General features: G+C 40.9%; 1 protein-coding gene across 1 annotated transcript in view; it reads left to right on the top strand.

The window, feature by feature from the left end:
• The first annotated feature begins 2,566 nt into the window (after window positions 1–2,566).
• The window catches only part of LOC126266688 (M-phase inducer phosphatase-like), a 362,129-nt gene continuing 351,950 nt past the window's right edge, over window positions 2,567–12,745 (top strand). Inside the window, exons 1-2 of the mRNA XM_049971117.1 lie at window positions 2,567–2,854; window positions 4,065–4,332. Coding sequence (XP_049827074.1) covers window positions 4,116–4,332 — 217 coding nt within the window. The 5' untranslated portion in view covers window positions 2,567–2,854; window positions 4,065–4,115. The remainder of the gene's footprint in view (window positions 2,855–4,064; window positions 4,333–12,745) is intronic.

Genomic DNA, 12,745 nt, shown 5'->3' with positions numbered 1-12,745 from the left:
GGACGTGAACCGTATGTGCAGTTGACAGACTTTGAGTGAGGGCGTATAGTGGGCATGCTAGAGGCTGGGTGGACTTACCGCCGAATTGCTCAACACGTGGGGCGTGAGGTCTCCACAGTACATCGATGTTGTCGCCAGTGGTCGGCGGAAGATGCACGTGCCCGTCGACCTGGGACCGGACCGCAGCGACGCACGGATGCACGCCAAGAGCGTAGGATCCTACGCAGTGCCGTAGGGGACCGCACCGCCACTTCCCAGCAAATTAGGGACACTGTTGCTCCTGGGGTATCGGCGAGGACCATTCGCAACCGTCTCCATGAAGCTGGGCTACGGTCCCGCACACCATTAGGCCGTCTTCCGCTCACGCCCCAACATCGTGCAGCCCGCCTCCAGTGGTGTCGCGACAGGCGTGAATGGAGGGACGAATGGAGACGTGTCGTCTTCAGCGATGAGAGTCGCTTCTGCCTTGGTGCCAATGATGGTCGTATGCGTGTTTGGCGCCGTGCCGGTGAGCGCCACAATCAGGACTGCATACGACCGAGGCACACAGGGCCAACACCCGGCATCATGGTGTGGGGAGCGATCTCCTACACTGGCCGTACACCTCTGGTGATCGTCGAGGGGACACTGAATAGTGCACGGTACATCCAAACCGTCATCGAACCCATCGTTCTACCATTCCTAGACCGGCAAGGGAACTTGCTGTTCCAACAGGACAATGCACGTCCGCATGTATCCCGTGCCACCCAACGTGCTCTAGAAGGTGTAAGTCAACTACCCTGGCCAGCAAGATCTCCGGATCTGTCCCCCATTGAGCATGTTTGTGACTGGATGAAGCGTCGTCTCACGCGGTCTGCACGTCCAGCATGAACGCTGGTCCAACTGAGGCGCCAGGTGGAAATGGCATGGCAAGCCGTTCCACAGGACTACATGCAGCATCTCTACGATCGTCTCCATGGGAGAATAGCAGCCTGCATTGCTGCGAAAGGTGGATATACACTGTACTAGTGCCGACATTGTGCATGCTCTGTTGCCTGTGTCTATGTGCCTGTGGTTCTGTCAGTGTGATCATGTGATGTATCTGACCCCAGGAATGTGTCAATAAAGTTTCCCCTTCCTGGGACAATGAATTCACGGTGTTCTTATTTCAATTTCCAGGAGTGTATATCTATCGTTGTATTCCCTGCTCTTAATTTTCCACGAGTATGTATGCCTCCTCCACATCTGGCAATTGACTTTGAAGGACAGAAACGTGTATCTGCCATTTTAAAATTAACTATGCACACACAGACGAAAGACGATTGAGTGACCAAACAACTGGCTCAAACATGTTTCTCTGCTGGATTTGCGGCGATCTCCTGCCCACGTGCTCTAGCTTGCTTGCGCAGATGTGATTTGAACCCACAGATTTGAGCAATTTCGTTGAAACTTCCAACTCCAATTTCCATTTCGCGCAACTCTCCTGTCCACACGCAACGATTTACTTGCACAGATGTTGTGTGTGCAGATATTTGTGCAAACATATCGTATCGTATGTACTGGCCTTTCAGCCTCGTGTAAGAAAGAGAAACGTCTACCACAGTAGCAGGATCCTGGCCTACCAAGATTTTCGTTTACCATTCTGAGATATTGTTGCATGGTGTTCCATGATTGCCATGCGAATGTGGAATTGGTGGGTTCAGGAAGGCCTTACTAACTGCCATGCACATCAGGAGCCCCGAGCGGTTAGCATCCGAAAGACAGAAGTATTTTTCACTCGGATGAACAGGATCTTACAACCTCATCAAGTACCTGGAGTCACGGTGTGGGATTGCTTGCAGTGAAACAAGTATCCGTACTAACAGATCGAAGATGTCTGGAGCACTTCGGACTGCCGGCACGGCGACCATGCTTGCGACTTCCCTTGATGTAGGAGTAAAACGCGTGCACCAGTCAACAACACTGGACAGAGGAGCTTCACTACATCGTTTTAGAAGAGTCATGATTCTGATTACGGCATCACTAAGGATTTGCCCGAATCTGGTAGCTTCAAGGGGAATGAACATCGCCAGATTTCATTCGTTGTCATCATGTCATCTATTATTCCTATTATAATGCTTACACAGAAGAAGTAAAATTTCTGAAGTTCTTTTTTTTTTACCTACGGACATTACAATGAAACCATTGCCATATCAAATGCAAATGATATTACAATTTACGATATTTCCTTGTCTTTTTCTAAAAAAAAATTTCTTTTGTAGCTGTACATGCTACTTGACAGCGAAATGTTGGTTTCAGAACACCTAGCAATAATCTTTCTTGAATGGGGCACATGCAGTTCTTGGAAGATAGTCGACAGCTATTCTCATACCTTGCTTTCTACGACTATAATTTTTATTCGTTACTTATTACATGCTCTTTCGTCAGAGGGAAAAATGACAAACTGAGTGGAATAATCCTATACAATTATCTCTAATGCAACACCATCGGACAGAATCTGAAAATATAAATTTCTCGCACCTGTTAGCATGTGTAGGAGTGACATTTATACCTATTCGTGACATCTTCTTGTTTGTTCGAAAGTCTTTGGTGCGATATTTGAATCGCAATCCAAGTGTGCCGATGTATACATCATCAACAACATTGCGGTTTCTTGGTAAAACCGTGAACATGGGTGGAAAATAAGCATTCAATGGCTGAAGAAACGCCATAAAAGACAAGAAACATGAATGTTCTGTAACATAAAACAAAGGCACTTTCGATTATTGGATTCCTTTGCTGTGAATGAACGTAGAAAGGAGGAACATTAGCTCTGAAGACAGTATTGGATGTTGTGGACAATTTCTTTCCTTCAACTGGGGCAAATAACTAGCCGGTAAGACGAACTTCAATAAAATTATGTGGTGTTTACTCAGATAATCTAGACATATATCTAAAGTTTAAACCAGCGTCTTGATGTTCGTACGTCAATTGGTCAAAGTGCGTTTGTGTGACGATAACAGATGTGCGTACAATTTCTAGCCATCAGTAAGTTCACGTAATTCGATTATTTTAAAGTGATGACTAGTAATGTCTAGAATGGGTTGTCTGTAGAGATCTGGCGCATTGTTTGTAGATTAGGTTGTAAGTGATATACACTGGAGTGTACGAAAAGCCCATAAATTTTCAGTTTGTGTAGAAGTGTTCTACGTGAATTCCTAGAGTCACAGATTAAATTTTAAATAGATTCTTTGAGGAGCAATTTTATTGCTTGCTGGCTTTGCATATGAGATAATGTAGTTATGTTTAGACTTTTGGCTTTCTTGTAGTGAAGTGCGTTTGTAAGCTTCTTCTCCAAAGAATTAACATGTGATAGATACTGACACGTTGTCGTATGCCTGCCAGTCAAGTTTGATTACACAGTGGATACTACCGTATTTTGACAGCTAAGCTGACACACTTGTAGATTGTCAGTTGCACAGATCCCATTATGGACTACTACTTCATTGATATAGAATAGTTGACAAATGTTACTTCCATGATTAATTCCAAATCAGTTAATTAATAGTTGCTTTAATTTTGAGTACTTTAAATTGATTTCTGTTTCAAAGTGAAGTATTCCACTTGTGACCAATATTTAACTTATTTCTTATTTTCAGTTCTTGAGTACATGATAGGTTATGGCTACTCTTTTCTCATGTCTAAATGTTGTAACTCGTTCCCTCCAAATTTTGTTTTTAAAAGTTTCAGTTTAAAAAGATGTGATCGATCTTGTTAGATTTTAGGGCATAAGGACAGGTCCAGCTTTCTAGTCTGTGAGGCATAACTAGCTGAAGTGAAAGTGCACTGGAAGATTAAGTGTGGTTCCAGTCGTACAGTTAAGAGTTTGAACAGTTACGTTATCAGGGAATTTGTCCCATTAGTGAAATTTTGACTCAGAATCAAAATTACTGCAATGAGAGAAAATACTATAGGTGTACCTCATAGTGTTTTGTTCTGTACAATGTAAAAATGTTTATATTATTTTTAATGCTGCATCTGTAGAATGCTTTGAGTTGCTAGTGATGGGCTGAAGTAGATTGTAAGAGATTTTTTTTTATTTTTAGGAAACCTGTGGAAACACATTTCAGAAACTCTGTGATTTTATCCACTGAAAAATGTCTCAGCCAAAATCTGATACTTGGTGTAACGATTCAGAGCTACAGTCCCCTGCTCTAGTGAAGTTGCAAATGGAAGTTGACGAGTGTGAGATGTCACCCGTGGCAGGACTGACAGCTAATATGAGTGGTGCCTCTCTTGGCTCAACACCACGTCGAAAATTATCTGCTATACACAATATCGAGAATACACCTGCTGATGAAACTACCTGTAAATGTGAGTAACTGATTTATCTATGGTTTAGAAGATTTGTGTGATGCCTCAGATTCTGCACCTGTGTGCGCTACAGAGCAATGAGAGTGACTTGTCCACTTTCCTACGTCCTAACATTCTGAGCAAGAGGAAAATGTTTGGAAGTAGACCATGCGCTCACTTGCCCGGGTGAATAATGGGGTCTATTTAAGTCTGTTTTCTAAGACTTATCAGGTAGTATAGGCTGAAGGCTCTTATTCACCTGGCAAAAAGTTTGTTCAAGTTTTCTCTAATTATTTTCTGAATAAGTGCTATTGTGATGTTAGACTTCCACCAAGTGTAATATAAATGAACTTTCTATTGAACACTGATTGTTCTAGACATAGTGGTACGTGCTTTCATAAAAGGACAAGCTCGTTCCTGCCATTCTAAAAGTATTTGCATGCTGCAACTACCTGAGAATCCTAACTCTGACTCGAAGCGATCTGAATGATGTGAATATATTAAATTGTGTCAAGTCTTCAGTGCTCTGATACTTACAAATTTTGTCAAATTCTCCTTTTGTTTGTGTACACGGCATCAGTAACAGCTGTATCAGTAGTATATTATTACTGGTACTGTGCATGCAACTACTGGCTTAAGGCACCAACACTGATAGGATTTTCTTTTCCATTTTTTGCTTTTAATTTGGAGGTGGTGATTGCATTAATGTTTCGCTAGAATTTTCCCCTTCAACATTAAAGCTGGAAATAAAAATGACAGCACTGCTTCCCCGTTGCTTGTCTCACCCATTTCGGGCTTTGTTTGGGCTGCCTACTGTAAGACACATTTGCCCTTTTAACAATGCTGCAGTTTTTAACACTTTTGCTGCGAGTTTTTGGCAGTTGGTTGGAATATGACTTTGTTACATAGAAAAGATATCCATGTCATCATTTCCTGGAATCCTAAAGTACAAATATCTCCATGGAGGGCCTGGGATGGGAATCATTTATACTCTTGTGAGAAGCAATAGACATCATATCGTTAGTCACTTGAATGGTTTTATGACTTGTAGACCAGTAAATTAATAAAATTCATTGGCTTTTTATGGAGACACATTTGTACTATTGGATGTCAGGCATTACAGAAGTTTCAGATTCCGCCCATCTTCTTTGACCCATGAGGTCATCAATATAGCAAAAGGCCACTTCCAGCATATACAAAATGACTGTATTGAGTCACTACATACACACGCCAACATGTGAGAACAAATATAAAAGTGACAAAATAACATATAACCCCAAAAATAACATGAAACTAACGAGACAACAGCAGAAAATTGGGGGTTAAATTCGTGGACACAATAAAAAACACCGCACCATTCCAAAATAAATATATTAAAAAAATTAAATTACAGAATTCCGTTACACCAACAAAACCATAGAAATCTGACATTTGCCTTAACCTACATAGCTCAACTGCAGATACTGATGTGAAAAAACAGACATCTACAACCGCAAAAAGGGGAATCGAACATTTCCTTCGACTTACATAGCTCAATCGCAGCTATATAGCAAAAAACCAACAGCTTCAACTCCGAAAAGTGGGACCAAAACCAACAACTTACAATCCTAAATACACCCTATTCACTATATCAATTAAAATACAACAAACACACTGTGAATATGCAACACACAAAACATCACGATTACTACAGAATAAAACCATACTGAATATTACTTACCAACAAAAGCCTCCGGCAATACCACCTAGACTGGGGCTACCACCTTTCTCTATCTCTCTCCCCCTACACACACACACACACACACACACACACACACACACACACACACACACACACACATTCCACAGCCCACGTTATCGCACCAACTACCTAAACTCAAAACCACGTTAGCATGATAACCAAAACTCATATGAACTAAATACCACACACTAAGCTCAGCGTGTCCACATCCACCACCAAATATAACACAACACCACCCACAAACACAACCAACTCAAAACTCCATGTTGTAGTAACCTCACACACCACAACGCTGTTACTTCTTGGGTAAGAGCCGACGGGTGGAATCGGACGATTCCATTGACCCAAATGTCATGTGATGACTTTGACATTTTAAGGGTATGTAGGCTTATTTACCTTCTAAAGTGGAATATGCTTGTAAGTAGTTATTGTGGGAAAGAAAGTAAAGTACCAGTTGCAACTCTGATCCAGTCAAAAAGATGATTTTTAATTTAGCACACTAAACATTCACAATCCATGAAGTTTAATCACAGGAGGATTAATCGTACATGAATACAAAAATTAATGGGAAGATGAACCCTGTTTTTAGTTAAATTTTCTGAAGTTGGTCTACTACTTGGGGCTATCAACAAAGTATTGCTGCTCCACCCTCTGCAAAAGTTGTTTTCTTCACATCCAGTAGTAAGACAGTTTTAACCGTTACTGAGGTGACAGGTCTAGTTTGTTGTGTTGCATCATGGTGGGACACCAGTGACAGTTCACCCAATCTGACAGGAGTTGCCATCATTGGAAAATGACGCACTGAGCAGGTGGAGTGGCTCTCAAAAAAGAACGGTCTGCCATTCCTTATTAAAATCTCAAGGGATTACTCTTGCCTCAGTATGTTCTTAGTTTTCGACAGCACTCTGAATTATCATTGTCATTTGAGTTCATGATTACGCTATTGACTTCCTTGTACAGATTAGGTGTATGTTGTAAAATTAGTGATTTTCCGTAATATTTGTTTATTTAATTTGTTTGTTCATAGCTGCACTGTTCCTCGTAATAGTGGCAAAAGGCTGTAGCCATCTCTAGCTTTCAACCATTCATCGTGTTTTAATTTTCTGATATAATACATAGAAGAAATGATTGGAAGAATACCCTCAACAAGAAGTGTTCTCGTATAAACATACAAACTGTTAAAGAAATTAAGCAAGATATGGGAATTTGGAACTGCAGTGGTGCAATAAACTGATTGGTGATTACAGTTGAGCTAACAGTGTGAACACATCAAAAAAAGTTTCACGTCACCTCGGTTCCCAGAGTTCAGGAACCTGTACAGAAAATTGGAAGAGAGATCAACATAAACATCATATCCACCTGTTTTATTACTCATGATAACCACACATTGCATGTTCTACCACCGTACAGCGAGCCCTTCAGAGGTGGTGGCTCAGAGTGCTGTACACACTGGTACCCTAAACCCAGTAACACGTCCTCTTGCATTGATGCAAGCCTGTATTTTTCGTGGCGTACTACCCACAAGTTCATCAAGGCACTGTTGGTCCACACTGTCGCATTCCTCAATGGTGATTCAGCGTAGATCCCTCAGAGTGGTTGGTAGGTCATGTTGTCCATAAACAGCCCTTTCCAGTCCATCCCAGGTATGGTCGATATGGTTCATGCCTGGAGAACATGCTGGCCACTCTAGTCGAGCGATGTCATTATCCTGGAGGAAGTCATTCCCAAATGTGCACGATGGGGCCGTGAATTGCCGTACAGGAATACGAATGCCTTACCAATATGGTGCCGATATGATTACGCTATTTGTCAGAGGACAGCATTCACATATCGTACAGCTGTTATGTCACCTTCCGTTACCACCAGTAATGTATGTTGGCCCCACATAATGCACCCCAAAACATCAGAGAATCTCCACCATGCTGCACTCACTGGACAGTGTGCCTAAGGTGTTCAACCTGACCAGGTTGCCTCCAAACATGTCTCTGACGATTGTCTGGTTGAAGGCATATGCGACACTTATCGGTGAAGAGAACATGATGCCAATCCTGAGTGATCCAGTCGGCATGTTGTTGGGCCTATCTGTAAAATGCTGCATACTGTCATTGTTGCAAAGATGGACCTCGCCATGAATGTCAGGAGTGAAGTTGCACATCACGCAGCCTATCGTACACAGTTTGAGTGTAACACGACATCCTGTGGCTGCATGAAAAGCATTATTCAACATGGTGACATTGCTGTCAGAGTTCCTCCAAGCCAAAATCCATAGGTAGTGGTCATCCACTGCAGTAGTAGCCCTTAGGCGGCCTAAGCAACGCATGTCAACAACAGTTCCTGTCTCTCCTTCATGTCTGAATAACATCGCTTTGGTTTACTCCAAGGCACATGGACACTTCCCTTGTTGAGAGCCCTTCCTGGCACAAAGTAACAATTGCGAACACAATTGAACCATGGTATTGACCATTTAGACACGGTTGAACTACAGACAACACTAGCCATGTACCACCTCCTTGGTGGAATGACTGGAACTGATTGGCTGTCGGACCCCCTCCGTCTAATAGCCGCTGCTCATGCATGGTTGTTTACATCTTTGGGTGGGTTTAGTGACCGCTTCGATCAGTCAAAGGGACTGTGTCTGTGATATAATATCCACAGTAAATGTCTATCTTCCAGAGTTCTGGGAACTAGGGTGACACAAAACTGTTTTTGATGTGTTTGTTTCCATTCCTAAATTGCTTGTCTCAACTGAGAGTTGTCAGCAATTGAAATTGTAGTATAGATACTAGCATTGGGGTGAAGCTAAGTGAATGTAATGTGGGTAAGCAAACATACATGGACAAGTGGATCATAATAGGTACACTCACTTGTTATTCGAATTATTATCTAAGACAAATGTCGTCTCAGGCACAGCTATTCTTAATGTTACAGTGGTAAATATGATGGAAATAAGTAATCTGTCATTAGTGGTAAAAGGCATAGTTTCCAGGATACCTTGCAGATGACCATTTCAGAATAGGATAATGTGTGCAGGAATTGAATGTTGAAATTTTTGGAGCATGCAAAGTTTTAAAATCATTGTCTAGTGTGGCAGTTTTTTGGTAAATCTGTAAAAAGGTCCATCAAGGAAAGCTAAGATGGTAGAACAGCTGAACTGTGAATCAATGTTTTATATGATATGTGTTTTTGTAATTAAATCATGGGGCCAGGAAGGTGGGTGGGTGAAGATAAGTGATCAGTTCTTACTGTCAAAAGTAATAACACATTCGCTCATAATCCTACATGCATAGGTGTGGCCAATATCTGCATGTGGGCCGCCCATTGTAAACTTTAGTCAATTTTTTTGTTTGTGTTAAAGATAAAACAAGATGCTGATTTTGAAAAGGCTTGTAACTTGATAGTAATCGAAAATAATAAAAAGGTTGCATTTCATCATCTGAGGAAAGTCTATACTGTTATGAACAGCTCCTGACAAAATTGCTTTTAATAATGAAAGAAATCCTGTCTGTAGTAGCAACTGATGACCCTGCAATTTGATCCCTTTCTCTCCAAACCAGCCAACCTGTCTGTAAGCCTTCCCACTGAGCAGTGTGAATGTTTGTAGGCTTCTTTTGGCTGAAGACAGTGGTTACAGTGTTTGTTTACTTAGTCAAGAGCATTAAACTTTTCATAATATGTGGTTGGGACTCAGTTCTGTACTCTGCTCTGTGTTCATTTTTTCTATTGATATTGCTGCTGTATTCAGTCTTGTTGGTGCCAACAGTGACAAAATACAGAATTGTGTGTTTCGCAGTCCAAACATTTTAACATCAGTGATTATCAGTAACTTTCTTCAGCAAGTAAAACTTCCATTCCACTAGACAGAAATCCACTTCTTCTTCAAGGAAAAATATGCCCTTCATAATTGGAATTCTGTGTGACTTTGTGCCCCCACCCCAATCAGTCTGTTTCTTCAAAGTGGTTGAACACAGGATTTCTCATTGCTGAAGGTAAGCAATGACTACTCCATGTGTCTTATTTGATTGCTGTCATTTTTCCTAATAGTTTAACTCCATTTTAATATCTAAATGGATTGTTTCAGATTTTTAAGCTGTAATTATTCATAAAGATTTATGTGGAAGATACTTAAGATTCCCGAGAAATTTTGATTTATAAATTTCGTCAAGTCATTCGCTTAAATTATTTAGGCTGTAATATCATTTACAGATGTCAATTCAAGATTGAGCCAAGTTTGCAAATATCTATAAAACAATAAATACACAAATAAAGGATAGCATGTTTATGAAAAATGATTTTTCTGCTGTTTAATATTTTCCCCTCATAATTATATCCAACTCTAAGGAAACCAGATTCAGGTAACAAAGATATTTTACGAAACATTGTATGTAGGTGGTAGGTAAGAATACTCCAGAAACAGTGGGTTTAGAAAAGAAATGAACTGCTGCATTGTAAATAGTTTTTGACTAAATAAAACATTCAGTAGTGACAAACTACATATGAAATTTGGATATTATAAACCAAGGGGATATGGGTGTTTAAAAGGACCATGAAAGTGATAAACACCACCATCATAGCCCTGAGCTCATTAAATTAAATGAAGAACAAAATCTTCTAAATCCTACATTGTCCAATTAAAAGTATTTTAGAGTACCACATTCCTTGGATGGTAATTACTGATTGTGCCAAATGGCAAATGCCTCTTCAGAAAAGAATAAATTTCCAGACAACCACATCTCGGCACTTTTCCTTGGTCATTACCATTGTGGTTCTCATCTTGCTACATGCACAGTCATTTGCTACAGCACAGAAATCCAGATTCTATTTAGTTTGAACCTTTGTTTTTTTGTTGTTACTGCAACGAATGACGATTGCTGGTCACAAGGGAAAACCACACTGGTAATGACCTGGGAAAAGCTCTGACGTTGGCGCGACAGGTACTTATTACGAAACTTCCTGGCAGATTAAAACTGTGTGCCCGACCGAGATGCGAACTCGGGACCTTTGCCTTTCGCGGGCAAGTGCTCTACCATCTGAGCTACCGAAACACGACTCAGGACTGGTCCTCACAGCTTTACTTCTGCCAGTATCTCGTCTCCTACCTTCCAAACTTTACAAAAAGCTCTCCTGGTACTTATTACCTTTGGCTGCAAGGTTGATTCCATTTTGCCACCAGCAATGGTGGATCACGTTTTGACAATGCCATTCATGCTGGTGAAACATCACGAAAAAATGTCAAATGTTATCCGAAGAACCAGAGACAGAAGCCAACATGCAGTATGTCAACAAGTGGCCATGAAAGCCTCGATGAATTTCAACCTTACATGTATTACAGCCCATTAAATTTGTAGCACCAAGAAGGATAGCTAATGACTATTTATTGTTGGACAGTTTACTAGGAAGAATATATGCTTATACAGGGTGTGAAATTAAGTACACACAGCTACAATCTCTATGAACAGTGTTCTAATCCAGCTGGGCGTAGTTGAATAGAGCTTGGATGACTGATCTAGGTACATCAGTCTGAGCTGTTTCAACTCTTATGCCAGAGCCCATCAATCTGTGGCTAGCAAGTGGTGGTGTGTTAGTCTCTGAATGCACTCTGATCAGGTGTGTCAAATAGGTGAAGAGATGTAGGATATGCGAGCTAGGTTGACAATCGTTTACTCACTCTCTCTTACATTATTGTGTTAAAAGGTAATGTTACACAGTGGATGCAGTCACTGACCATAAGGTGTCAGAAATGTAATGCCTGCTGTTCGAATTATTGGCTGTGAAAACCAGAAACATCAATGGCACCCCATTTTGTCTCGCCATGTGATGGATGCAGTTTGGCAGTGTCCAATGTTGTCTATAGGCACATTACTTTTGGTGTGTTTATCTCTGCTACTGTCTCAAGAGAAGCCAGAACAATGGTCATTTAGCTGACAGTTTGTGGTGTTGCATACATAGTTGCACTGTCAGTGTAGTTAAACCAGCCCCACGTCATGACCCAAGGTGAGTTGCATGGCTGTATGATCCCCCATGTCTAAGCAGTGTGGGTTACTGTTTGCATTGGGCCATTGAGATCTTGCATGGCATGGCTCTCCTGAAACCACCATTACGTATATGCATAAGTCTTGCAATCCCGAACAACGTGAGCAACACTTTCACGTAATAATAAACTGCAGACTCGATGCACCACATTCCTTGTGATTTGTCCAGACTTGTGCTGGTAGATGTTTATTATTGTTATAAGAGCTACAAGAAGATATCATTTCATACAATAAACGTTTAAATGCTCTTTTTGAATATAGGTGACATTTCCCCTCCCCACTATGTGGCTACTAAAATGCTAATCATTTGCATATCAAAGAGTGTAGTAAACTTTGTTTCAATTTGATGTTTGTTGCACAATCGTTACGTTTAGTTAAAAAAATGGCGGACAGTGTCATAATAGAACCAAAGAATTTTGTTTGCTGAACTATCTGATAGTTGATGCTGAGGTGACCACAGCTTTTAGTTAGATTCTCATTGTATGATATATGGGTCAAGAGACTGTTGTAAGTCATCAGGTAGGTATTTAGTTTCGTGCTCCGTGAATAATTTGCAAGATAAATCTGTGATATGGAATGAGCAATTTTACAGCCAAATACCAAATTTGTAAGTTAATCAGAATGGTTGTCAGATTTGTAGCAACTACTGGTTTACTCTGAGAAA

Source organism: Schistocerca gregaria, chromosome 4 (assembly GCF_023897955.1).
Source record: "Schistocerca gregaria isolate iqSchGreg1 chromosome 4, iqSchGreg1.2, whole genome shotgun sequence".
In the NCBI taxonomy this organism is placed as follows: domain Eukaryota; kingdom Metazoa; phylum Arthropoda; class Insecta; order Orthoptera; family Acrididae; genus Schistocerca; species Schistocerca gregaria.
Note: the sequence above shows the minus strand (reverse complement) of the source record. Positions and strands in the feature narration are given on the sequence as shown.